This window comes from Vicugna pacos, chromosome 22, assembly GCF_048564905.1.
Source record: "Vicugna pacos chromosome 22, VicPac4, whole genome shotgun sequence".
In the NCBI taxonomy this organism is placed as follows: domain Eukaryota; kingdom Metazoa; phylum Chordata; class Mammalia; order Artiodactyla; family Camelidae; genus Vicugna; species Vicugna pacos.
Genome location: NC_133008.1, coordinates 29,380,286 through 29,406,654, shown reverse-complemented (window position 1 = coordinate 29,406,654; position 26,369 = coordinate 29,380,286). Strand labels below are relative to the sequence as shown.

The window sequence follows — 26,369 nt, the reverse complement described above, 5'->3', positions numbered from 1 at the left end:
TTGCAGCAGCGGAGGCACGTACGTTTTGTGCGTGGGACTGGTTGTTCTCTCTCGCGTGAGGGCAGGCTCGCCCCTGCCCTGTGCTCTGTGGGCTCTGCAGCCTGGCCAGCGCTGACTGCCCCGCCCCGTCTGCCCCGCCGCTGCCCCCAAAGCAGGAGACCCTCTCTAGCCTAACAAGAAGTGCCTCGAGCCCTAGCCTGGAGCAGCCCCTCTGCCCTTGCAGCTCACCCCCCTGGAAAGCGCAGCCCGTCTGTCACCTCGGGCCGTTGCCTCGAGCTGCGGGCCCGGCTGTAGCCTGTGGGGTTCCGGAGCTCCCTTTCACTTGCTGGATCCCGTTGGCTGCCAGAGTCAGGCTCCCTGGTGCTTGCTGGGGAATCCTCAAGCCCATGGCCCCTGCTGTGCCCCTTGGTGGCGTCCTGTGGCTTTGTCGCCAGCCAGTGACTCCCCGTGTCTGGCGTTGCTTCCACACACAAGTCCCGTTGGTCCTCACTCTGGGCCTCACCCTCACCTGTTGGCCTCTCCCCAGATCACGCAGGAGGCGGGGGAGTTTATGATCACGTTTCCCTACGGCTACCACGCCGGCTTCAATCATGGATTCAACTGTGCCGAATCTACCAATTTCGCCACCCTGCGGTGGATCGACTATGGCAAGGTGGCCACGCAGGTAAGTGCCCACAGACCCCATGACAGGGTGGAAATGGGGCACGGCCCCCCGCCGGCTCCTTCAGCCCAGGGCCTGGGTGGCAGCCGGACTCTCCCTCGGGGTCTGTTTCTGGATCCTCAGCAAACTTGTCCCCAAAATGTTCCTGACCTGGAGGCACAGGGTGGGGGCGTGGGCAGGTTGGGCCTGGGGCTGCTGCTCCCTTCTGGTGGGATCGGGGAAGACTTGTTCCTTGTTAGTTGACACTTCTGTTTAGGGGCTGCCTGGTCAGGCTTGGGGTCTGCTCAGGCCCCAGTGCCCACCTTCGCCCCCTCCAGCTTCCCAGAGGGGCGGGGCACCCTGCAGCTCAGACCTGCTCAAGCCTGAGGGCTGTCTGCTGTGTTCCTGTCGCCAGAGGTCAGTGGAAGCCCAGGAGACTCCTTCGATTTTCCTCAGTAATTTGCTGTTCTGGTCCCAGAGGGCTGTTACCGGCCAGCAGATTTGACATCTGAAGCAAGTGCTTGTTCTCTAATTCCTTTACCCCCGCACGCACTCATCTGTGGGTTTGATGGACAGCAGGGGTCATGAGGCCCTGTGATGGCGAGTCCGGGGAGCAGCTGCGCGGGCCCTGGAGGGAAGGAACAGGAGGGCTGTCGGGCGGGTTGCCGGGACCGGCGCCTTCCTCCCAAGACTGGCACTGCGGCTGCCCTGGAGGAAGCTGCCCTCTCTGCCTGTCAGGCTGGGCCCAGGCCATGTGGTCCCAGCTCACAGGTTTCCCCCCTTCAGCCGTCTGGCTTCACGGCTGTAAGGCTCCTGGCCGTCAGCAGCGTCTCTCACTGGTGCCGGGCTTATGGAGTGGGAGCAGGCCCTCCTGCTGGGCCCAGACAGCTGAAAATGGGGTGCTTCCTGCAGCCTCCCGAGCCGGAGCCTTGGGGTTCCTCCACAGAATCGCTCAGCCTGTTCTGAGTCAGGGCCCAGGGTTAGGGCAAATGGTGGGCTTCTCCCAGACCCAGGAGTGGGAGCCATGTGAACGGGAGGCCCTAGAGCCCAGATCCAGATTCGTTCAGCATTGTCCAGACTGCAGACCTTTGCAAAAGAGGGTCTAGGCCACGATCGGGTGTCGTGGCCTGGAGATGTGGCCCAGGGGAGGGGCTGGGAGCGTGAAGCACCCTAGTCCAAGACGCAGCTCGTGGCGAAGAGCAGGAGAGCCCGCACCAGGGCTGTTCAGGGCGGTGGCAGACTGATGCTTTTGAGGATTGGGTTAAACAAGTTAGATCCTTCAAGTGACTGTTGCCTGTTTCTTCTCACATTTGAATGGGGTGAAAAATTAAGATTAAGAAAGCTCAGATCCCACAAGTGACTTTATGTCAGGTCTCCACTGGGCAGTGGGGTCTAGATGGGTTGGCTGGTCTCTGTCTTTCTGATGATCTGTTTCTCTATTTTTGCTTTGTCAGCGCAGTTTGGAAAAGGAAATGGCTTTGTAGCCAGGGCGACCGGGGACGTAAAGTGCTGTGCTTTTTATACTTAATTCAGAAAATTGTGGTGGGATTGTCTTTGGTAGAGGCTCTGGCTTCGCTCAAAGAGGAGACGCTGGGACGTCAGGATTTGATCTGAAGGAGTAATTATTACGCAGCCCAGGGCGTGTTTGCATTACTGCTGAGAGTCCCCGGGCTGCACGTGTTGTGACCACCCTGACGCCGCGGGGGCTGCGATGGCGTCGTTGGCCCGGCCCGGGGCTTGTCCTGGAGGTGATGGAGGAGCTGACACTGCGGCTGGGCTGGCGGGACCACCCGGATGTTGAAAGCAGTTCTGAGTTCAGCCGTGTGTTCACAGACAAGTGACATTTGGGAAGTGCAGCCCTAGATTGGGCCTCCACGCTTACATTGCTGGGCGGCGTAGCGTGAAATTACTGAGCAAGTGACGTGCGGTGCTCCCAGCCAGCCTGGGCTCTGGTGGGGATGTCAGGCGCCATGTGGCCCCCTCACAGAGCCACTCCAGCTGCCCGGGCATGGCAGCTGGAGGCATGGGGTTCTGCCAGGAGTGGCCACTGGCCACGGGGTGCCCGTCCATGGCCATCCTGATGTCAGCTTCCAGGGTTTTTGGTGGTGAAACGGGACAGCAGGTCCCGGCTCTCCAAGCTCCCCTGCCCAGTAACTAGTTCAGGCTGGAGAGGCCGCCGAGGCACCTGGCCTTACAGATAACAAGCTCAGGGTATTGGAGGCAGGGGACCATTCTGTGCAGTGGTTCTGGGGCCTGCGGATTTAAGGGGTGGGAGTGATGCAGGTAGGAACCCAGGGCTCCCTTCCTGCTAAGCAGGGGCTTCTCTCTGCAGCCTATGCCCCACCTCGTCCACGTTTAGGGGCTGGTTCCTCCAGCACACTCATCTGAACACAGCCAAGGGGGAGAATTTCCATATCAGTAGGAGGGGCACCCTGTCCCTAGCGGGCCTTGAGCATCCTCGGGCCTGGGCAAGCGTCCACACTCACACCCACACCAGCACCCAGCAGCTCCTGGGAAAGCCCATCCTGATGACAGGGCTGCCTGCTTCTTCATCCTGGACTCCTGCCGGGAGTGCCGGACCACCCGGCACCGTGGGGGAAGACCCTTGCTTCCTGGGCTTTCAGACATGTGGTGGGGCCGGAGGCGCGGCCAGGGCTGGGACTCCACCCAGAGGGGAGGTCTGTGGAAGGAACTTGCCCCCATTGCCATACCTGCGCTGCAGCACCAGCAGGGAATAGCAAGGGCGTTTCTGTGGATGATTAGAACCCCAGCCCCGGGTCAGGGCCGGCGAAGTCCCCACCCGAGGCTGCAGGGCTGGACAGGGCCCCAGAGGAGGAGGCAGTGACTAGAGGACAGAGTGGCAGAGGAAGTGCTTTCACAGCCTCCGGGAGGGGCGGGCGACTCACTGCTGGCTTCGTCCTCCGCCGAGGAGACGGGGAAGGAAGAACACGCACTGTCAGAAATCAGATGAAAGAAAGGGAAGTAGACTTTCCATTCCCACCCCTGACGCAGCCAGGAACAGGGCTGCACCGCCGATGGACCTCAGATACGCGATGCTCAGTAAGAAAACCAGACACAGAAGGACTCACTATGTGTGACTCTATGGATGTGAAACGTCCAGAACAGGCCAGTCCACAGACACAGAGAGTGGGTTCCTGGCAGTCAGGGGCTGGGGGAGGGATGTTAAGCGGTACAGGGCTTGTTTTGAGGGTAATAGAAATACTTTAAAATTGACGGTGGTGATGGCTACATGACTCTGTGAACATAAGTGGATTGCGGGGCATGTGAATTACATCTCAATGAAGCTGTTAAAAAAAAAAACCCTACCACCCAGATTAGTTCCACCAGTTAGAACCACCAGCTCGAGAAAAACAACGCAGTAGAAAAAAGTGGGCAGAAGAGGGTCTACAGCAGCTGACAGAGATCACCGTGCAGGGGTGTGGGTGGGTCCACGGAGGACGCCGTGCTCACCAAGCAGACCTCCCTGCCTTGGTCCACAGCCACGAGGGAGCCTGTGACATAGGAGGCAGCCAGCACGCCAGTGGGGTCATTTCTTTTCAGCCATGCAGTTGGGAAAGGGGTTTTTGGAACTGGGAAACCCCTTTGTGCGCCGCTGGGGGGACCTCACAGGGGCAGCTCCCAGAGGGCGTCTGCTGTCATTGGGCCCTGTGCATCTCCGTTCATCTGTGGTCCGGCCTTCACAAAGGTAGTCACCACGTTGTTGGCTTTAACAGTGGAAAACTTATACTTGAGACCAGCGGGAGGGGGGTTAGGTGAGCTGTGGAATATTATGCAGCCCCCAAAATGGGCTCACTGTTTATTGGCATGGAAAGATGGGCATGGCATTTTGAGTAGAAAACTAGATTTTGGGTCATGAATATGTAATCTCACTGCGTGTCTCTGTGTGTGTGTGTTGGGGGATTTGCCCAAATGTTGGCCAATGTTACCCCTGTAGGGTGCAATTTGGGATGCTTTAAAAACATACTCTGACTTGATACGTTTCTACTTTTACAACTTTGCTTCTACGCCCAGCGTAGCTTTGGAGGGTGTGCAGCCTTGGCCCTCCCGGGGCTTCCTCTGTGAGCCCCGCAGCCCCGGAGGGGAAGCTTTGCCTGTTGCTGTCTATGTCGCCAGTGGTAGTTCTGTGGGCTTCTTTTTAAAATAGGAATTAACCAAACAGGCTGAAACTGTGAGGACCTCTTGGCAAGGCCAGCCTTTGGGCTCCCAGCTGGCTTGCTGCTTTTTCTGCCGAGAGGCGGGCCTGGAGGCAGGGCCAGGAGCAGAGGTCGCACAGAGACCTGGCCCACTGAGCACTGCTGAGCACCTACTGTTTGCTTAGGAGGGGCCGTGGCTGGCCGGGAGAGGGTGGGAGTGCAGAGCTGGTGGGCCTGGGAGGCCTACAGGCCTGAGGTCAGAGCGGGCAGCAGGTGTGTCCCCTGCCAGCCACACATTGTCAGGCCTGCCTCTGGTCACGCACGTGCTGCTGTTTTCTTTTGAGCAGTCCCTCTCCTCAGCAGTGGCATTCTTCCTCTACCCTACCCCCCAAGTCAGGCTTCCCCCTCTACCCTGTTTCTGTCTCTCTCTCCAGCTTTACTGATGGTACTTACTTGCATCAAACTCTGGGCCTCGCGACCTTGTGGGGACCAGAGAGAGGTAAAGTGCTCCCACTAGGGGTTCCAGGAGACGCCCTCCCTGCCCCAAATGTTTCCCAGGCTGGTGGCTTCCTCCAGGTGGGTGTCTGTGGGGGCTGGGGCTGCGGGTGAGGGGGCCTCCAGAGGCTTGTGCTCCGTTTCCAAGAACAGAATTCCCTAGACGTGCGCTCAGCCAGGCGGCTTTGTAGTGGAATTACTAACCAGGGAGATCAAAGGGATGCGCCAGCTTCGCTGGAGAAAATAAAGTGTGCACGCACCAGCCTTTTTGGGCCTGAGCTCGAATGAGTCCTACAAGGCTGCACGCCACGTTGGATTAGCTCGTGTGGCCCTCCTGCTCCCGCGGTGGGTGGCACCGGGAGGAGCTGACAAGGGCCTCTTTCCTCCATGAAGGGTGCGTTGGCGTCCCACCGCCCTGCAAGGCGCAGGAGTTAACTGCGGATTAAACAGAGCAAGAGAGATTTAGAACCCAGTTTGAACTGCTGGGAGCCCGCGCACTTGGCTGGTTTTCCGCCAGCTGTCTGGGCTGCTGCCCGCAGGCACTCAGCCTCTGAGAAGGTTGGCTTCTCCGGGGGCACCAAGCAAGGAGGCTCGGGCTGAGCTCGGGAGTGGGGAGAGGCCGTCTTCTGGTGCACCGCCTCCAGGGGCGGCCCCCATGTGCCGCTACTCCCGCATCCAGGGTGGGGACCTCTCCTGAACTGCCCCCCAGCCTGGGCTACCTCGAGCTTTGCTGCTGTGAAATGTGAACCAAATTGTTTCCACTGCCTCCGGGAACTGTGTGTTCTGTTTACTCTGGCCATTGATCTAGAGCCTGAGCGGAAGGTGACAGAAGGTGGGGTGAGGGTAGAGGCAGCGGAGGAGGACCCGGCATAGAGCATCCCCTACCCTCCACCTGGCTTCCCTGGTCCTCTTGCATCCAAGGTGCCGGCCGAGCCTGTGCACTGCCGTGCCTCCCTGGCTCTCTGATTTATGGTGCTGGTGGTGGCGGCAGGTGTGCGAGGTTTGCAGTCAATTGCTGTATAAAATATGCTTTCCCCTTGCGCCTCCCCCAGAGCTTCCTGTCATTCTGGACCCGGCAGCGGCCTTAAGCCCGTTCCTGCGTGGAAGGGAGCTTAGAGTGTCATAATGCACGCAGTAGTGGGGGGGGGGGGCAGAGCCCAGAGCACGGGTGACCGGGCCAGCCTTAGGGCCGTCGCTCTGCCTTCCTGTATTCTGGAGCGACCGTCTAGAACAGGTGCGATCCTATCTGCAAAGACGGATCCCAGCAGGGTCTCCTTGTGGCACTGGGACGCTGGGCAGCCCGGGCGCGTGGGGGTGGAGCAGTACCCCTGCCCCCACCAGTGCTGAGAGCCCCCCCCCCCGTCGTGACAACCATGGACTTCCCCAGACGTGGCCCAGCGCCCCCGGGGCAGGTCCCAGAGAGCCTGGTCTGGAGGGTGGGTGGCAGGCAGTTCCTAGCCTTCTTTTCCGTTGTCGCCAAGGACACTTCCACACTGTTTCCCTAACTGCCTGGCCGTGGGATTCTGACGCAGTGGATATGCCAGGAGTCTCCTCGCCTGTTCTCCTATTCCCTCGCTTCACAGGCAAGAGTGAGGCTTTCTTGCCTTAAGAAGGAGTCTTCACCCCCTTGGGGGCAGCGTTGCCCCAGTGAGAAGGGCCTGAAGACGGGTCTAAGGGAGCGACCTTGGAGGCAGAGGGGGGCGCCTCCACCAGCTCAGACACATGTTTCGTGGGTGGATGGGACTTGATGCGACTTGAGTGCTTGGTGGCCCCTCCGCTCCCTGCTGCTGAGGCTGGGAGGGCGGGGGCGGGGGTGCATGTGGCCCAAGGCCCTCCAATACAGCTTTGTGCGTTAGTTAAGCTTTCCGTTGTCTTCTGGGGGAACCGTTGCAAAGCATCGTGAGTGTCGTCGCAGCCCCCTCGCCTCAGTGACACGCCAGCCTGTCGAGTCTTCCGTGCTCCCCTCGCTTCTGTTAATTCCCTTCCCGGGGCTCTGAGTGCATCGTAAGAGCGCTGTGCCTGCTGCGGTTTCCCAAGAGCTGAGAGCCGACAGCTCAGCACCGCAGCTTCTGCTCCGCTCCTCGCCCTCACCAGGGCGCCTGCCGGTCTCCGAGGTGGGCGATGGTGGGCCTCCCAACCTCCTGTCAAAGCCAAGCCCTTCTCTCTTGGCTTCCTTCCGCTCTGGTCCCTGAGCCTCGGTAACAGGCAGCTGTGTTTAGGCCTGCCGCCCAGATGGTGGGCTCTAGAAATACACACGTGTGCCCGCACCGGAGCCTCTCCCACGTGGGGTGCTGCCCTCTCGTCACGGTCTGCCGCTCCTGCCGGCCACGCAGCTCTGGGAGAAGGTGCTGGCCGCTGGGGGCTCTCTTGCACTGACGGGCCTGCTGTCCCTTGTCCTTGGGGCTTTCTTTGCTGCTTTTCCTGGTAGAACTGGGTAGATTAGCGTTTCTCCCCCTCGGCACTGTAGACACAGGCTGAACCATCTCTGCAGGGCTATCCTGGGTGCTGTGGGGTGTGGAGTAGCCTCCCTGGCCCTACCCACTTGATGCCAGGAGCCTCCTGGTGTGACAACCACAGATGTCCACACACTGCCAGCGTCCCTGGCGGATCCCCCGGAGTGAGAGCCCTGGGCTAGCGGGGTTCCTCGACGGGACGCTCATGCTGCCAGCGTCTCCAGCCCGTGCCATCCGGTGACACTGCCTGCAGGTTCCCTCTGGATGAAAGAGTGGCCTGGGTCAGGGACTTCACGGGCAGAGTAGAATCTGGGCTTTTCTGCTGTCCTGCTGTGGATGAAATTTGCTTCCTGGTCACGGTAAATGCTGTGCGGCATCGCGTGGTGAGCTTTTTACAGAGGTCAGGCGGGCTTGCGCCCCTCAAGGTGATGGTGACGGAGCCTGGAGAATGGCGGGGGCAGGGTGAGACCGAATCCTGGTCAGCAGGAGGGGCTGGTGTGGGGACTTCAGACAGAGCGCTCAGGGGCCGTGGGAGGTGCCCTAGGGAAGCGCCTGGCACAGAGCGCCTGGGTTTCTTTTTACCCGCAAAAAGCGGGGTGGGAGGGCCCCGTCGCAGCAGGCAGAAGGACCGGTTAGGCTGCCCGGCTACAGCTAGGTCCCCTGGCCAGAGCGAGAGAGGAGGAAGACCAGCAGGTCCTGGTGGACCCAGGCCATGCACACTCAGATCCCGGAGAGACTGACAGTGACACAGAGGTGGGCCTTCCTTTATGTAGAGACAGAAAGAGGTGACGATGGAGCCCTGGCTGGGGCAGGGCACAGAGAGGGGCGGCACTGTGCAGGTCGAGGGCCTGTGACCTTGCCAACCGGCAAGAGGGTGGGAAGGGTGGGAAGCAGCCCCCACCTCAGCCAAGGACTGAGGGAGCCCTGGGAGCCCTGCACCTAATTGTTTTGTTTACGAAGTGCTTCCGAGGGCTTCCAGTGGATTTCCTAATGAACTGGTTTGTTATCGCATCCGGCTGCAGCACTGGTAATTACATCAGAAACAGGGGGCCAGCATCTGTGAGCCGTCACCAGCAGACGCGGGCCCCCTGGCGGGGTCTCTGCCCCAGTCTCTGGGTGTTTAACGTTTTGAGGGCTGAAGTGCCCCCAGCCCCAGGATTCTTCCCGAGGAAGCATGTATTGGCCTTTGCTTAGCTGCAGTCATCCTGCAAGTTGCTGGGAGATGCAGAATGAGCCAGCAAGGTGTAGTGGAGGACACAGATGAGGGACAGGAGGCTGGGGAGCTCTCCAACCCTGGAAGACCTGGAAGGCACACAAGGTGGGCCAGGCAGCTTTGGCCAGCCGGGGCTTCTTGGAGAAGGTGGGGGTTCAGGACCCTGGTGTATTCGGGCCACAAAATGCCATCAACAGGGGAGGACAGCTGAAGGCAATAGGAAAGTATCCCTGCCCTGTCCTGGAGGCCACAAGTCTGAGATGATGGTGTGGCAGGGCTGCGCTCCTTCCGAGGCTGCAGGGGAGGGTCCCACCTGCCTCTTCCCGCTTCTGGCATGGCCAGTAGTCCTTGGTGTCCCTGGTGTGTAGACATGCTACTGCAGTCCCTGTCTGTCTTCGTGTGGCTCTGTCCCCCATGTCTGTGTCCCACTTTCCCTCTTCTAATAAGGACACCAGTCATTGGATTTAGAACCCACCCTTCTGCCGTGCGACCTCTCCTTAATCAACTACATCTGCAAAGCCCCTGTTTCCAAATAAGGTCCCGTTCTGAGGTCCCTGGCAGACATGAATCTGGGGGACACGTCCACCCCGTCCCCTGGGGAAGCACTGGAGCAGGAGTGTTAGGCCACGTGGAGGAGCAGAAAGTGCAAAGTCCCCTGGGTTAGGGGGTGGAGCAGAGGGACAGTTTAGTGTAGGTTTTAGGCGAGGTGCCTGCGGGGCTGGGAGTAGAAGGGGTTTGGGGGCGCTGGGGCAGAGGGGCCGGACATCTGGACACATGGCAGGCCGGTTAGCACGCAGATACAGGAGGGAGGATGGTGCCTGGCCTCACTGTCCGGCACGAAGCCAGTGGCCCCCACCACCCTTTAACTGTAAGTTAATTAAAATGAAGTAATTACGTATTGTGTGCCTCCATCACACCAGCCAGTGCTAGTTAATAGCCACTTGGGCCAGTGGTGATCTTGGGGACGTAGGACATTTCCGCCATCCTGGAGAGGTCCCCTGCGGAGATGCCTCTGGCAGCGAACGTTCATGGTTCTGCAGCTCGGGAGGCTCGGCCACAGTGAGCTGTGGGCTGGAAGGCAGGCCCGCTGCTGGCCTGACCTCCTCACATGGGGTCTGTGCTCCAAGGGCACCTGGGCCCCCATCACCCCGTACCTGCAGGGCAGGCACCAGCTGCTGGCCGGGTCCGCACAGGGCCCTATGGGCTTGGCCCTGGCCCCTGACTGAGGGTGCTGCGGCCTTGCAGACCACAGAGCAGGGTGGGCCCTGTGGCAGGTGCTAATGGGCGTGATTGCTGTGAACCACATTTAATAATTTCCCCTTAGACTGTTTGCTGTGCCTCCTGCCTCCCACATCGCTGTCTGACACAAGCAAACACTGACGTCTGTTCGGTCTTTTGGGGAGAGAGGTGGCCTCTGATGAGAGCTCAGTACTGTCTAAGTCAGAGACACTCGGCACCAGCCGCCTGCGCGTGCTGCACGGCCCGGGGCAGACCTCTGCCTGCGGGTCAGAGCGCAGCCCGCAGGAGGGAGCGCGCCTGCTCCTGGCGTTGCCCTTGGTCCCGTGTCGCTGTGACGCTTCCACCCTCGCTGGGGCGACCAGCCATCAGTGCCCTGTGCCTCAGTGCTGCGCACGGCACAGCTCAGATCAAAGGACGAGGGGCCCACTGGGCGTGGCAGAGCCCTGCGGGGATGTGACTTGGGCACTCACAGGATGCTGCGGGCCCTGCTCAGCCTGGACCAGGACTTTTTGACCCGAGGACCCCTAGGGGGCTGAGTGCCCCCAACAGATGTGCTATAGCGTGTGCTTTTCCCTGGAAGTCCGATCCTAGCGGGGCCTCCTGACGTACAGCCGCTGGCCCCAGGTGGAAGGGGGCAGTGTGGGCTCCCTTTCAGGCTGGGTGGAGTGGTCCAGCGAGCTTTTTTTAGCCCGACTTCCAGCTGCACAGAGTGGTCCCACCATCCATGGGGTATCTGGGGGTGCCTGGGGGGTGCCAGCTTCGTGCTTCTGCTGTAGTCCCAGACCTCAGTTCTCCATCTCTGTGAAATGGGGCATTTCTGTCCCCCATGGGTGACGGAGTGATGCCATCACCGCGGGTGAAATGCCTCTGCCTTCCGCAGTTGCTCGTGTTGCTGAGAGGCCGAGGGAAGCCAGAGCCGTGTTTAAATATCCCCTGCAGGGAGGGCCGAAGGGAGACTCAGGGGTTCTCTTAGAATCAGTAACTTCAAGACTGTGGACTCAACACCCGTGGTGTAAAGAAAGCAGAATGAAAAAGAAAAAGCAGGTCACATCCATCAGGAAACGTGGAGACAGTTGCTGTGAGCGGAGTCAGCTGAGGGAAGTGAAGTTGGTAGTACCCGACGCTAGGATTATATTAATGTAGTTCGCATGGGTTCTTGCGCGTGTAGCAGGAGATGGGGGACAAGCTGAGCAGCCGCCCGCGCGACGGGCCGTCCGGGCGGGCCCTGGAACGCTGCGCACCCGCCAGGAGGACGCGGGGCTCCTCAGCTCTCCGTCCCCGAGGAAAAGGCCGGTGTCATCGGTGACTGCAGAGTGTCTTCTCTAGAAAGGAGAGGACGTCTGTTTCATCTGTTTCGTGTGCTGGAATGCAGAGTATGCCCGGAAGGAGGCTGGGAAAAGTGGGAACAGCGGGTGCCTGGCGGAGGCCGGTGGGGGCGCGGAGGGCGCACTGAGAAGCTGCCTGCTGCGCCCTTGTCCTCTGGACACCTGCACCCTGTGAAGTGCTGGCTGTTCCCACAGCCTGTCCTGAGCTCTGCCTCTGTGCAGCTCGGGGCTCTCCAGGCAGGGGGCTGAACAGCTGCTGGGAGATGGGAGCCCCCACTCTCCTCTGGTGAGGCTCCACCTGGACCCTGGGGGTCCCCAGGTTCTCTAGATCCCAGGCATTTGGGGGCCCAGGTGTCAGTTTGGAGGCTGTTTGTCACTTTGCTCCCCATAGACTGCCCCCCAGCCTGAAACACATAACACCCCACAGTGGCTTCCAGGGGGCGGGGGGTCTTGTCTGAAGTCTAGCCCAGGAAGACCTGCCGAGCGAGGCCTCCTCGGGGTCACCAGGAACGGGTGGCTGGGGGTGTGACGGGGTGAGGGAGTGCTCCTTTCATGGCTGCGGGGGGCTCAGCATGGTGGGGGCACCGTTTTCCCTTTGTGATAAGCTGGTAAAGGAAGGTCCGGCTTCCAACAGCTTTCATTTTATTGTTCAGTACACTTTCTAAAAGCGCCCCATTTTACATGGGATACTTAGGGTTTGTAAAGCATAGGTTTTTAGATGTTGAGAACGGAGTGACAGGCTGGGGAATCAGACACAGAGAACAGTCTGATGCCTTTCAGTGTCCAGATGAGTGCGGGGAGGGGGCCAGAGAAATAGGAGGGGGGTCTTGTCCTAGGATAGGGACCCTCCAGTGCTGGGCGCTTTGCTTGCTTTATCACATGTAAAACCCTGGTGGCGTGAGGCTGGTCCCCTTCCCCTAGAAAGGTGTGTTGCAGTGACTCCCTCCCGTCCTGCCCTACCCCTGCCTAAGTGGGCAGGACATTGCCAGCCTCCCAAGGATATTCAGCCAGTGCTTGCAGAGGGTCCCCAGATCCAGTGGGACCCCTCCTGGGATGTGGTGAGGGGATGGGGGGTGCTGGCTTATCTTCCTCCTAGAAGCTTCTTGCATTTTCTTTGTGTCCTGAACCTTCCTTATTATGTACTCGGTGTGAGTCTGACTTTAGCCGCCTGACCCTCCTTTCAGTCTGGAAACTAACAGTTCCAGGAAGTTTCCTTTAATTACTTCACTGATGACTTTGCCCTCAGTCTGCTCTCTGTTTCAGACTTCTGCCATCCAGGTGGATTCTCAGGTCTTGTGATCTAGTTTCTCTTTCCCCTACTGTTTTCTATGTCATTTTATTTTTTTCAATCTATTTCCTAAGGGAGTTCCTTGACTTCCTCACTCAAACTTTCTATCAGTGCTTTCCTTGTTGCTTTTAATTTCTGCCCCTTTTTTGTCTCTGAGCTGCGTGCAGAACGTCACTGCTGGGGCTACAGCACGTCGGGACTGACTCAGTAAGAAAAGGGGCCCCCCTCGCACACTCACCGCCACCAAAAATGGAGGTAAAACCTGCCTCCAGGGCTGCCTGGTTTTCATCTTCTGTCAAAGGTCCTGGCGAGGTGACTGAGGGTCTGCCCCTTTCATTCCTTAGGGGCTGTTCCAGGAGCCTTGAGTCCTGTGCTCCTCCACTGATGAGCATCTGAGGTCATTAAAACCGAACGCCTAGGGCAGCCCCAGGCAGAGCATTTGAGATCCGGGGCTTGGGATTAGGAGCTGGCGCCCTTGCTAAGAAGGAAATCTGTGCCTTCCGGACAGCATGAGGCCATTCCGTTGGGCCCTCTGGTCCCCTCTGAGCTGGGGTCCGGGCCTGGCTGTGGGTGTGTGCAGCTGGCCCAGGCCCCCCGAGGTCCCGATGGGCTCCAGGGAATGCGTTCCTCTGAGAGTGGCCGGCAGGGGCTGCAGGTGTGGAGGGCAGGTGGCCCAAAGGAGGTGCAGCCTGAGGCCAGGCCAGGGTTAGGTGCTTCCTGGCACCTGGTGAGAGTCGGATTCAGGTCGCAGGTGGTGGGGAGTGTGCGGCTCGCTACACTCAGGAATAAACGGGACTGCAGGGCGTTTCCACGCAGACAGCTGTCTTTGTCAGCTCAGCTGCTGCATCAAAGCACCAGAGTCGTTTATTTCTCACACTTTTGGAAGCCGGGAGCCTCAGATCAGGCTGCAGCTGGGGCTGGGTTCCTGGTGAGGACTCTAGTCCTGGTAGATGACTGCCAGCTTCCTGCTGTGTCCTCATGTGGGGGTGGGGACAGGCCTTTCTCTTGTTACAAAGATGCTAGGCCTGTAGGATTAGGGCCCATCCTTATGACCTCATTTAACCTCCATTACCTTCCAGTTCCTTCTCTGCAGTAGATACGGACACGTTGGGGGTCAGGGCTTCAAGATATCTTGTAGAAACGATTCTGTGACTTAAGTCAAGGTTTGGCAGATTTTCTGTAAAGGATGCGTTAGTGGATGTTTGCAGAGATGTGGGCTGTCCAGTCTCCCAGTGACTGCTCGGCTCCGCAGGAGCCGCACCAGGGCGGCCGTGGGCAGGGCTGGGTGCCGGTAAAACTTTATTTACGAAAACAGGTGGTGAGCCTTACTGGGCCCAGGTCCCGCAGTCTGCTCCCCTCCCCCGCCCAACCAGCGCAAACGATGCAGTTGCTCAGTAAAGAGATGTAGAAAAACAGACACTGCGAAAGTTGTTTGATCCTCTTCCCCAGTTGGTGTTTGATGAATGTCCTTGGCTTTTTCTGAAGATTTTTCCTTGTAACTGGGCTTTGCGTGTGCTCGACTGCGCACTTTGTGTTCCTTCCGACAACGCAGCCATCCCAAGCGCAGTGCTGTGGTTTCAGCAGCTGATGCTCAGGACTGAGGCTCACCAGCCCGGCGCGGCGCCCTTGGGCGTCTCTGCCACCCCTCCCGTCCATGCAGGTCATTGAACAGTGCGGTGAGAGTTTTCCTGATGCCTGTGTGTGCGTGTGGCGTGTGCGTTTCTCTCCCTGTGATGAAGCAGAGGCGGACTTTGTCTGGGTTCTTCACGGGGAAGATCCCTGGGAGGGGAAGGAAGGGGCCTCGCTAGCAACATCGGGGGCTGTGGGGCTGGGCGGTGGTGGCCGAGCCGACCTGTCCTTCCTCCTCTGGGGGGCTGCAGGGGCAGAGCTGTCACATCTCCTCCCCTCCCGCTGTCACTTTAAACAGCACTGTTCCTCTCGCGTTCTGCTGCTTAATTAACTTGGCACAGCAGCTCCATCAAGAGCTCTTTGAAGCGCACTTTGCAGGGCTGTCAGGCCTCTCCTGAATGGGAGGCTCCTCAGGGAGCCGGTTCTGCTCTGAGTGTGTTGGGGGTGGGGGTGCCTAGAGGGGTCCCACCCTCTGTTCGCATCACCAGAGAGGCCACAGATCTGGGTCCAGGATCTTGGGGTGGGGGCAGGCAGATGGGGACTGATACCCCTCACTGGACAGGCCTACCCAGTGGACGGGAGGCCGACCCCCAGGCAGGCAGGTAGGCCCGGGTGGAGACCCACAGATAACGCAGCCTGTCTCAAAACAGACCATCTATGGAGGCTGGCAGTGGGACCCAGACCACGCACAGTGTTTCTTGCCCCCCCCCCACTGCCTCTTTCTTTACTCCTTCTCTGTCCTCAGATGGCCCCTCAGCACCAGTGGGGTCACCAGCTGCCCTGCCTCGGCTGATTTGAGTAGGACGCCCGGCGTCCTCATTAGCTAGTTGCTCTCAGAGCGGCAGCCCCATCCTACGCAGTCCTGGTGGCTGAGTCTTTAAGGTACAGAGGACCCTGGGGCATGCTCAGGCCTGCAGGGGGCCCTCAGCCCTCCTACTCGCTTTGAATCTGATTTCTCCATCAGAACTAATGGCCACCAGCTCCCCGGGAGAGCGCACTCCATCCCCGGCTTGGTGCCAATACTGCTGATGGGGCTGCGAAGCTGAGGAGCAGAATCTGTCCACTTTAGTGACGCCAGCAGGTCCTTAGGAAGGTCTGGGAGCCAGATCAGGGATGGGGGAGGCGGGGGGGCACGACGCCATCTATTGGGGGGAGGGGCTCAGTTCCTTCCCTGAGCACTGCGGGATGGCTGCCCTGATGGTTGTGCCCCAGGCCTCTGGCCTCCCGCCCTCCTGCCCTGAGCCCCCTTTCCAGGACGGCCCTGCAGCTCGGAGCCCCCATGCTTACTTGCAGGCCTGAAGTGAAATGGCTGTGCAGCCAGTTCCTCTGTGCGCGGCACCAAATCAGGGGGGCAGGAGGGTGAGGGTCCATGGGGGTGTCCGGTCCGCTCAGTCCCGGGAAGTTGCTTTTAAGAAGCTGGAGCTTTTGGCTGGTCTTAGCAGATTCCTCTGCCAGACTATGAGCTGAAACATCTGTGCCACCCTAGCTCCGCTGCTCAGCCCTTGGGAGTGACTGTTACCGTGTCCTAAACCGGGGTCCATGCCTCCTCTCCCCCAGGACCTGCATTTACGGGACCTTGCCTCCTTCCCTATTTCCTCCCTGGTGCCCATGCTCCCCACACCTCTGTCTCCACCAGTGACGAACCCCACCACAGCCGCAACAGGCAAGGAGACGTAAGGGTGGCTGTTCCCAGCGCTTCGCCCTGGCTGGGCGAGGGATGTGGGCCGGCTCCGGACCCCAGGCGAGCCACCCCATGTCCCCTCCACGGTGCACACAGGTGCTTTTTGTAATTACTTAAGGAAAAGCAATTGCAAAGCCGCTCGATACAAATCCCTTAAGCTGCTGGGGGTGGTGACGCCTGGGAGGCCACGGCTGGCCAGGAATCTGAAACACGGGTGCCATCTGTGCTCCTGCTGCTCCACAGCCAAGTTACATCGCCAGCCTTTCTCTCCTGCACAGTTTTTCATTAAATGAATTGAGTTTGCTGGGAATCGCTTGGCCATAAATATTCCCTCCTGCTTGGCGTGGTCAGGTTATTGCTGTCCCGTGTTGGGCTCCTGGATCTGGCCTGGGCGCAGGCAGGTTGGGGGCGCTGGGGCTGCAGGAAGTGTCGTGGGACCCGCCACCCATCCCCAGCAGCCTCAGATTCTGGGTCATAAATATCTCACTGTTGCCCCAGCCAACTGAGGGAAGTTGGGAAGGGCTAGTCAGGGCAAGGTGCATAATCACTGCATTCAGTTAAGCCTTTTCTGTCCCTTTCCCTCACTTCCATTGAGACAGTGGCAGTGACGGAGACGAGGCGTGCATTTAAAAGGGAAGCGCTTTCATAGTGTCCTTTGAAATTGTGTGGGATGAAAAATAAATACAGGCGGGTGGGTATAGTCAGTGGTAGAGCGCATGCTTAGCATGCGCAGGGTCCTGGGTTCAATCCCCAGCACCTCCATTAAAAGAAAAAATTCACCCCAAATTAAGTGCACATGCAGTTTTAAATACACACAGATACACAAACATATACGTACGAACATAAACATACACACACGCACGCAGCCTGGGGGAAAAAAGCAGAGGCTTTTTAAGTCATGGTTTTGGGAACAGCGGTCTTCTAAGTCTGTTTATCTGACAGGCAGGCATTTGGAGTTAGAGGCAGGGGCCACGGTGCAGGTGTCCCTGAGCATCCCTGCCTAGGGAAGTGAGTGCAGCCCTCTGGGGGTCCCATGTCCTGTGTGCACCCTCTCCCCAAGCCCCAACAGTGTCAGCCATGCCTGTGGAAGCTCCTCTCCCAAAGGGGTGCCCACTTCCAGCTGCTGCTTTATCCTCTCGAGTCTAGACCAGGAGCTGGCAAACCCTGGCTGGTGTATGGGGTCCTCTGCCTTCTTTGTAAATAAAGTTTTATCAGCACTCACCCACGTCCATTTGTTTACAAACTGGTCTTTCTGCTTCCGAGTGACAACGGAGCCTAGAGGTTGTAACAGAGATAGGTGACCCACAGAGCTGAAAACATCTACTCTTTGGCCTTTTGTGGGCAGTTCGCCAGTCCTGCCCTAGACCGGTGGTCCCCTCCCTTCCTCCCATCCTCTTGCAGTAGAATGGATGTCTTCCCACTCAGGCTTGGCCTCAGCCCACAGGTGACTAGGAGACCAGGGTCACCACCCTGAGCCCAGCTTCTGTGATCCTAGGCTGGCTTCTCTAGTCCACAGCTCCCCTGAGACATCTACAGTGCCTCCTGCACGGTGCCCAGTCCTGGGGACCGCTGTGATGCTGTGACATAGAGGGAGAGGCTCCCAGAACATGCGGTCTGTGGGGGGGGTGTTCAGGATCTAGACAGTGGAGGAGGGGGAGGCAGGACCCCATTTCAGTCCTAATCCTGTTTGCCCCTCGCTTAAAGCTCTCAGACATAAGGGACTCTACTGGCCAGGCCAGAGCCTGCTTGAGGCGAGTTCTGCCCAGGGACAAGGTGCCGAGCCTCTGTTCCTGAAGCCTGAGGCAGGGACACAGGGGTGTGTGAGCATCTTCTCCAGATCATGTTCGTTTCCCTGTTTGCTCTTTGGGGACTGGCAGCTTTCCCTCTCTTCCTAACCTTTGGAATTGCTGCTGTTATAAAACATTCCATGTGCATTTTACCTAGCTGGGGGCTTGCATGTCTGATGGGAGGCAGTGCGTGGTCTTTGGGCTCCCGAATGGGTCGGGGTGCTGTGTTGGACCATGTGCAGGTAAGGGTGCGATTAGGTTGGGTGGACCAGAGGCTCTCAGTGAGGGGATGTAGCAGCCTCCCCCCAGCCCGCACTGGATGAGAAGACACCATTTCCTGTCCTGGGAGAGAAGTTCTAGGGAGTGCAGGGTGGGCTTACTGGCCCACTGGGTCAGCAGTCTCTCTCCTGCCCCCGCGCAGTGCACGTGCAGGAAGGACATGGTCAAGATCTCCATGGATGTCTTCGTGCGCATCCTGCAGCCGGAGCGCTACGAGCTGTGGAAGCAGGGCAAGGACCTCACGGTGCTGGACCACACCCGGCCCACGGCCCTGAGCAGCCCCGAGCTGAGCACCTGGAGCGCCTCCCGGGCCTCGCTCAAGGCCAAGCTCCTCCGCAGGTGAGTCACCTGGCGACCCCTGCCCCTTGCCGGCTGCTCCTCTGCTGGCAGGGGCTGCAGGCTGTCCCCATCCCCCACTTCCTTTCCTTCCTCCTCTTTCTTCTCCTCCATTCCTCTCTGCTTCAGAGTCAAAATGCATTTCTCAGGCCCAGCTTCCTCCTTGGGCAGTTGGGGCCTCATGGCCAGCACTCTTTGCTGTCAGGGACTCGGGATCCTTCCAACTCCTCGTCTATCCTCCAGCTCCTGGGAGGTGGGCCCTCTGGCCCTCTCAGGATGACACACACTGTCCCTCTCATGCTTCCAGCTTGCGATCTTGGGTGGGAGAGCCCCTCTGTGTCAGGGCTGCTCGGCCCTGGCCCCTTCTTGGCTCCGAGTGATGGCAGGAGGTGCAAGGCTCAGGCCCAGAGCTCACTCTTATGGGCTGCACCCCTGCCGTTTCACACCTGTGGTTTCTTGTTCTGGTGCCTCTGATAACGTCGTTGCTTGGATCTGCAGTCACGGAGGTGACCACAGCGACCTGTCCCCTAGACACCCTCTGCCACCCCATTCCACTTTGTGGACCCCTCCCAGCCTGCCTTCCAGTGAGAGTGGTTGATGCCTGGTCACTGCCTGGTGTCAGGCGGGGAAGGAGAGGGCAAAAGTGGTTGTACCCTCTTGGCTTCAGCACTGAGGCTGTGGGGATGCGGGTGGTGGGCCTGAACTGGGGAGCGAGAGGCCATGCCGTGCACCCTCGGGAGGGTCAGTCTCCGTCGTGCTCTTGTTCTGGGAAACGTCCGGGCTCTCAGGGCCTGAGCTGCTCATGGACAGAGTCCAAACAGATGCCCTTTTGGTGCCCGAGGAAGGTCAGCAGGTCCTCACCAGCCCTGGGGTGTGGCTGGAGCAGCGGGGCGGCCCAGAGCAGGCTGGCCAGCGTCCTGAGGGTCAGTGTTACAGCTTCGAGGCCTGGCGGACTCTCGCGTGGCCACTCAGCTCCAGGGGGGCCGCCCAAGGCGGGATGGTCCATAAACAATGAGTGTGGCGTGTCCCAGTAAAACTTTATTTATGGAGACTGGAGTGGGAATTTCATAGCGTTTTCACATGCTACAGAATGTTATTACTCTTTTAAGTCTTGAACCATTTAAAAGAATAAACGTCGTTCCTAGCTTGTGGGAAGCACTGAAACAGGCAGCGGGTGGATCTGGGCCTCAGGTGAGGTTTTCCATCTGAGCTGGTCGCTGCGGGCCGGTCTGGTCCCCTGACCATGGACAGCACCTCCCCAGGGCCTGGGCCCTGAGGGATCGGGGGCTCAGCCAATTCCTTCCTTGGGCGCCACCTCCTTGGCGGAGCTCCCACACTGCAGCCTGGCCCAGAACCTTCTCCCTGGGGGCACTATTCACCTTTCATTGCACCGTCATCCGTGTGTCTCTCCCAGCCCTGGCCCCTCTCTGCTTTCATCTGCTCCTGACAGCTTGTGTGAAGGTGAGTCTCTCTTCTGATTTCTCTTGTTGTGGCTCCTTGTGGTTTTTGGCACTCCTGTGTGTTCCTCATGGAAAGCGCCTTCTCGGCGAGGCCTATCCAGGCAGTTCCTGACCTCTCCGCACGCAGTGCGCAGGCTGACCGGCCGGCAGCGCCCGGCTCCCCAGCCAGACTGGTATTTGCATGATGGTTAATTGGTTGTGGCTCAGGCTAATTTCAGCAGAGAGGCTGCTGGGAAATGGGGCCTCACTCCAGGATGGAATTGGATTAGAGGCTGTCAGAGGAGCCTGTCAGGAGGACGAGGACCCAGCCGCCGGGCCTTAGCTGGCACCTAGTGTGCACAGAGGGTGAGCCCCAGGCCCCCTGCTGCCCCCCTCGGCACATCATGTGCTACTCCTTACTAGAGCGGCCTTTCTCCCGCCCCGCCTCCCTGTGTGCCAGCCTGGGGCTGAATGACAAATTTAGTCATGTTCCCAAAGATGTAATTTTCTTTAAAGCCGTTAGTATATAAGATAAGGTTGATTCCCCCTCTCTTTTTAAAAGTCACTGGCAAGGGGTGGGGGTTTTTGAAGAGGCTGACTGGGGACTCACATTTGAAAGCCCAAGGCCAAGTTGGATGTCATGGCTCCTCTGCCCCACCCCCAGTGCCTGAGCAGTGTTGGCCCTTAGAAGTCCCTTGTGAATTTCTCTCCTGGCCACGTGGCCACCCTGTCCTCGCCCGGCTGTGTCTGGTCTCCAGGGCCACCAACACCCCTGAGCCTCCCTTGTTGGAGGATTGGTTTAGGAGGAGGTATGGCATCACCTGAAAATCCTTGGTTTGGGCCAGATGGGTCCTGGGGCGAGGGGCGAATCTGGCTCTGGCCCGAGACCAAGATCTCCCCTTGGCACTGCTGGTCATTCTCTAGGAGGGCCGTCCGGAGCACTGGGGGGTATGGATCAACATCCCTGGCCCCACCCACTCGATACCAGGACCCCCCCCCAGTGTGACAACCACAGATTCCCCAGACGCAGCCCGGTGTCCCTGCCCGAGGGCTCAGCATTGGGGTGGGCTCCTTGCCCACCCTGTGTATCTCCCTCCACCACGCCCCTGCAGCCTGGCCTTCTCCTTGGGGATACTACAGTGGCTCTCTGGGCCTTGCCTCGCCACCCCTCGAGGTGCCTTCCTGACAGCCCCCGCACCGTGCCCCAGATGTCATCTCAGAGCAGACAGGTGTTGGCCCTTCCGGGAGAAAATGATGGCCTCCCGTGGATTTACCTTCCACATCTAAATCTTGTCGGGTGAATTGACCCCTCACGTGACAGGCAGGGCCTGTAACCTGTGACTTCCTTATCCTTGCTGTGCGGCGCCTTCACCGTTGCCACCAGGCAGGACCCCAGCCTGGCACTCAGGCCGCGTGGAGCCTGGTGCTCTGCCCAGGCTGGCGTCTTGGCCATACTCCCACTCTGCCCACCCGCACGAACAGCCCTTCTCCATATGCAGATTGTCTTTTCCTCTCGGCTCCTGATTACTTCCATCAAGAGCTTCAAGGAACACTCTGCATCACCCACATGTTCCAGCAGGTGTGCATTCTGCACAGAGCATCTGAGTGGCCACTGCGGCCACCTTGCTCAGAGGGGAAGCGGGAGGGGAGGGGATGTGTGCTCCTCTCTGGACCCATGGGGCCCCATCCTCCCCGGCTTCTGCTAGCTCCCACATGGGAGCCCACCAGCCCTGCTCGCCTACCCCTGAAGCTGCCACCTGCCACCTCTCCACCTACCGTCCTCCATCACTATGGAAACAAGGAGCTGGGGGCAGATCCCAGCCCCCTCTGCCACCCCTAGACCCACGAGGGGCTAGCCTCGTCTCCCCTCTCTTCCCTGCGCCTCACGTCCTGGCCAGGCTGGACAGCAGTGAGTCTCTGACCTGGCTCTTGCTGGGACTCTGATCCTGCCGCGCACGAGCCCTTTGCCCCACACAGAGCTCCTGGCCACTGGGAAGGGGCCAGGACCCCTGGAGCTTGTTGGGACTGTGACTTCCCCAGAAAACACTCTGCAGTTTCTCCAAGGTGAAACCCACTAAACGCTGCACCTCCTCACCCCTGGGGCTGGGATGCTGGGAGGAAGAGGATGTGACTCTAGGCCAGGAAACCCTGAGTCCCCCTGGGGAGTCAGAAGTCCTGGGTGGCAGTCTCGCCTTGGGGAGCCTGAGGGGCTGTGTGCCCTGGCCCCTCAGTGAGGGCCCCTCTCTGCCTTTCCTGCCACCTGTGGCCCAAGGCCACCTGCTGCCATCTTGGAAATATGAGTGTAGGTATTTGGACTCACCGTTGATATGTGGTTCTTACCATCTTAACCAAGTAATGTGTAGCTGAGCCTGGCAGGTAAAGTGCATGTCTCCCTCCACCCTCCCCTGAAACACCATGGAAATGACTGTGAAGGAGGGACAGAGAAGTGGAGGGGGGACAAGCAGCCCAACAGACTTTGAAGGGAGGAAAGGGTGGGCAGGTGATACCTGACTTTGTAGCACAGAGAAAACACGGTTTGTGGGTCTGCAGATGGTGAGTGGGCCAGTCATGCCGCGGAATTCCAGAAGGGCCTAGGACTCCACCATGGGCACCTGCTGGGGCGGGGACCACGGTGGGCTGGAGGCAGGCATGAGAGGAATTGCTGAACTCAGGGCCCTCTCCCATCATCCCATTTCCCAGCAGAAGGTGGTGGCCCTGCTGCCTGGTGAGGTCAAACCTGCCAGCATCACGTATCCCCAGTCCTGGGGCTGGGTCAGAGGGGCCCAGCGGGACAAAGCCCCAGATCTGAAATCAGGTGTCCCCCAGGAAGTGACAGGGTTCCCGTCCTCCTGCTCCCCTCCAATGAGCCCTGCTCGCACACAGCTGCCAGCGAGTGTCTTGGTCCCTCACACATTACAGTCCCTAAACCTCTGAGGAAACTCAGTGTGAAAACATCTCACACAAAAAAGAAAAGGAGGACCCCATGGAAGAGGCTGTGCAGCAAGCAGAAGAAAACTTATTTCTCTTACAAAAGAGAGGGTGACTTGGCATTTATGGAAGAACACCCTGTTGTATAGAAAAAAAGACATTTACGAAAGTCTTGCACATTTAAAAGAGTAAAGAAACATAAGAGGTGGGTTGGGAGATGGCTTGAGAAAATTGAGAGTGAAGATATTTCACAGCTTGGGTTAAACAGAAGATCCCTAAGCTTCTGGAATGAACAAACAGGTCAACGTAAAGAACACAGGGCCTGAACGGCATTAGACTTGGCAGTTGTGATGCTACAAGCTAATAGACAAAGGACAAGGACCTCAAAGGTCAGAAGAGCAGTCATATCAGCCCAGAAGTGTGCACCCAGCTAAATACCAACTCCATGTGGGAGAGCAATAAAGATCATTTTAGACATGCAAATTCTCAGATTTTCTCTCCTTTCTGAGAAAGCTGCTGGAGGATGTGCTCCAGCTAAACAAGGGCAGCAACCAAGAAAGACATGGAATCAAGAAAAATGGATCCAACCCAGGAGGGCCCAAGGCAGTCTCAAGATAAGAGGGAGGTCCCTGGGGTGTCACTGAGGCACATGTGGCCCCTGCCTGAGAGGCCACATCGAGAGCTTGGAGATGACCAAAAAAGCTAAGCATCTAGGAGAGGGAACCAGTTAACTCTAGGAAGAGCAAGCAAAGAATGCAGCGCGAGTAGCCCTGTTGCTTGTGGATGAACTATTCTTACAGGGTCAAAAACATATAATACGGAATTTTGCCACAACCAGAGACAGTGGCAGATGTGGGGAGAGAAGCCAGGAAGGGTAGAGGAGTGCAGGACAGCCACACCCTAAGTGTGCTGGCAACTCGGCAGAGAAGCCAGAAACAAAAAGTGAAACAGCAGCAGTGTGAGGAGAAATATGGAAGACAATACGAGAAGAAATGGCTAAGAGTGGGGGTGTTGTTTCGGCCAGACTGTGATGAGGATGTGCGAGGCGGATGCCCCCCGCCCAGCTGGCAGCAGGTCAACTGTAGATTCTCCCAGCGTCATTTCCCAGCTCGTGTTCTCCTGAAGCAGGTTCTCCTCTGCATGCTGATGTTCAGCTGGCTGTCCTTGCTGCAGTAGGGCCTGGCCCTTCGCCTGCGTCTTTGCACCTGGTTTCCCCTGTTTTGGGGGGTCTCTGCATTAGCGAGGCCCAGGGGCTGCTGGGGGTTTGGTGCTGGGGCTGGGGGCCCAGCTCTGAGCCCAGTGGTGTGTTGGGGGCCGAAGAAGGCCTGGACTCTCGGGACCCTGGGGGTGGGTGGGGCAGGGTCAGAAGGGGCCCCCAGGGTTGGTTCCACGGTCGGAGGCGGGGAGGGCAAGGGAGGAGGTGAGGAGCCGGGCAGCCAGGTGAGTTGGCTGCAGGAGGGCACCCTTCTGCTGGGTGCTGTCCCGGGCCAGTAGTAGGGGGTTTGCTCGTGGGCGCCTGGCCCTGCAGCATTCCCAGAGCTGGAGAGAAGCCTCCGCGGGACAGCTGGTGAAAAGCCCGGGGCCCCCCACCTGTCTCCGAGTGGGGGCTGCCCCTGGTGTTCCCTAGAGCCATGTCCCCGGGGAGGCCTGAGTCTCTAGTCTCTCGTGCCCCCTTCCTCCCACATCTGTCCCCCACCCACCTGTCCCCCCGCACCCTCCTCCTGCAGCAAGCCCTTGCACGCCATGCTGTGTGTGACGCCATGCCTCTGCCCATGCGCTCTCCCTGGAATGCTCCTTGCTTTCTGCCTCTGATCATCAGGGTGGTTCATGGTGCAAACATCAAGTAGGGCTTGTCATGCGCTGGGCATGGCCTGGGCTCAGGGCACAGAGCAGCCACCAGCCAGGGGCCCTGGAGTTAGGCAGCCGAGCAGCAAGCAGCGAGGGACCCAGGGTGGTTAGTAGTTAGCCTTAGAGGAAGGTTAGAAGGAAGCCCCCGGGGCCAGCAGGGGCCAGTAGGGAGGCAGCAAGGACGCTGTCAGGTCCCAGCATCCTGCAGGGAGGGCAGGGCTGCTGCAGATGCCCCTGGGGGAACATGAGAGTCCCGGTACCTGGAGACCTCGGGGCTTCCCTGGCCCACCCGGCCTCAGTCAGCCAGCCCTGCTCCTCCTTCGTGAGAGCTTGGTCACATGAGGTGCAGCTGCCAGGCAGCTCTTTAGGGTCCCCTGTAAGGTCTTGGCGTCTGACCCCCTAGGACCACATGCGGAGCTCCCCATGGGAGGGAAGCCACAGCCTGGAGCCAACAGCTCTCTGAGCCTCAGTGAGGCCTGGAGCATGAGGCTGTTACAGCATCCTGGTCAACGCCGAGCTCCCCCTGGCCACTGCCCCGATCCTGGGGCCATCATATACATCCTAAGTCCAAAAAGCTCTCCCCTCCCTGGAGAACAGGCAGGGACGTGCCCTGGCCACTAACCTGAAGCCCCAACACCCTTTGTTGCTTTCCTTTCTTCCTTTTAACCCTGATTCCCCCTTGTTTGCACTAAGAAGCTGCCACTCAGCCTCAGCTGGGATTCTCACTTGGGGCCCAAGGGCCGCCTCTGTCCCCAGACTGTTCCATCTTCCGAGTCCAGGCCCTGCCCTGGACGCCTTCGTTGGGGAGGGGGCCCTAGGGGCCGCTTAGAGAGGGAGCCGGGCGGGTGGCTAGAGAAAAACCCCCTGACGTTTACATTCTAGACAAATTAGTCTGAAAGAAAACAGACACTGGAAAAAGGCTGAGGAGGAGAGGAAACCAAATCTAGAGAGGAAGAAAGAGCAGACCAGGAGGCCGGGGCTGGCGTAAGTGCACCTTTTGTCTCATCCAGGCGTTTTCCACGAGCTGCTGTTTCCATCCAGTCCGCGCTCCCATCTCCCCCCACCTCCCCCACCAGGCTCCTGGAGCCGGTCCCTCCCGCCATCCCATCTCAGCTGCCATCAGCACCCGCTTAACACCGCCCATCATTGCCATCACCCTCCCCTCCCCCAGGCCTCTCTCCCCTCACCGCTCCTGCCCTCGGGAGCAGCCCCACCCGGGCCTGCTCCCCCTGCCCTCCTGTGGGGCACTCTTCTGGGGTGCTCTGTCTGCGGGAAGAACGGGATACACCATCCAGGGGCTTCTCCCCTCTGTTGTTTTGTCCTCAGTCTGATAAACCTCCCTCCCCAGGTCTCACCGGAAACGGAGCCAACCCAAGAAGCCCAAGCCGGATGACCCCAAGTCTCCTGGCGAGGGGGCAGCCGGGGCGGCCCTCCCAGAGGAGGCCGGTGGCGGCGGGAAGGAAGAGGCTGCACCAGAGGCCGACCTCGAGGAGGACGAGGAGGAACCCCAGCTGTTGCCGCAGGGCCGGGAGGCTGAGGGCTCTGAAGGTCAGTCCCGCTCGGTGCTGGCACCTTCCTGACCCCCAGCTTGCCTGGCCAGAGTCCCTGTCCTTTCAGAATCCAGTTCATGTGCTT

The 26,369-nt window shown here is 59.1% G+C and overlaps 1 protein-coding gene across 6 annotated transcripts in view; it reads left to right on the top strand.

Moving 5' to 3' along the window:
- KDM4B (lysine demethylase 4B) overlaps window positions 1-26,369 on the top strand; it is a 121,588-nt gene that overhangs the window by 75,745 nt on the left and 19,474 nt on the right. For 5 of the 6 annotated variants that reach the window (XM_072947906.1, XM_072947904.1, XM_072947909.1 and 2 more), the window contains 4 exons: window positions 527-664; window positions 18,326-18,522; window positions 25,617-25,718; window positions 26,083-26,282. In XM_072947906.1, coding sequence (XP_072804007.1) covers window positions 527-664; window positions 18,326-18,522; window positions 25,617-25,718; window positions 26,083-26,282 — 637 coding nt within the window. The remainder of the gene's footprint in view (window positions 1-526; window positions 665-18,325; window positions 18,523-25,616; window positions 25,719-26,082; window positions 26,283-26,369) is intronic. The other variant, XM_072947910.1, reaches the window with a different exon arrangement.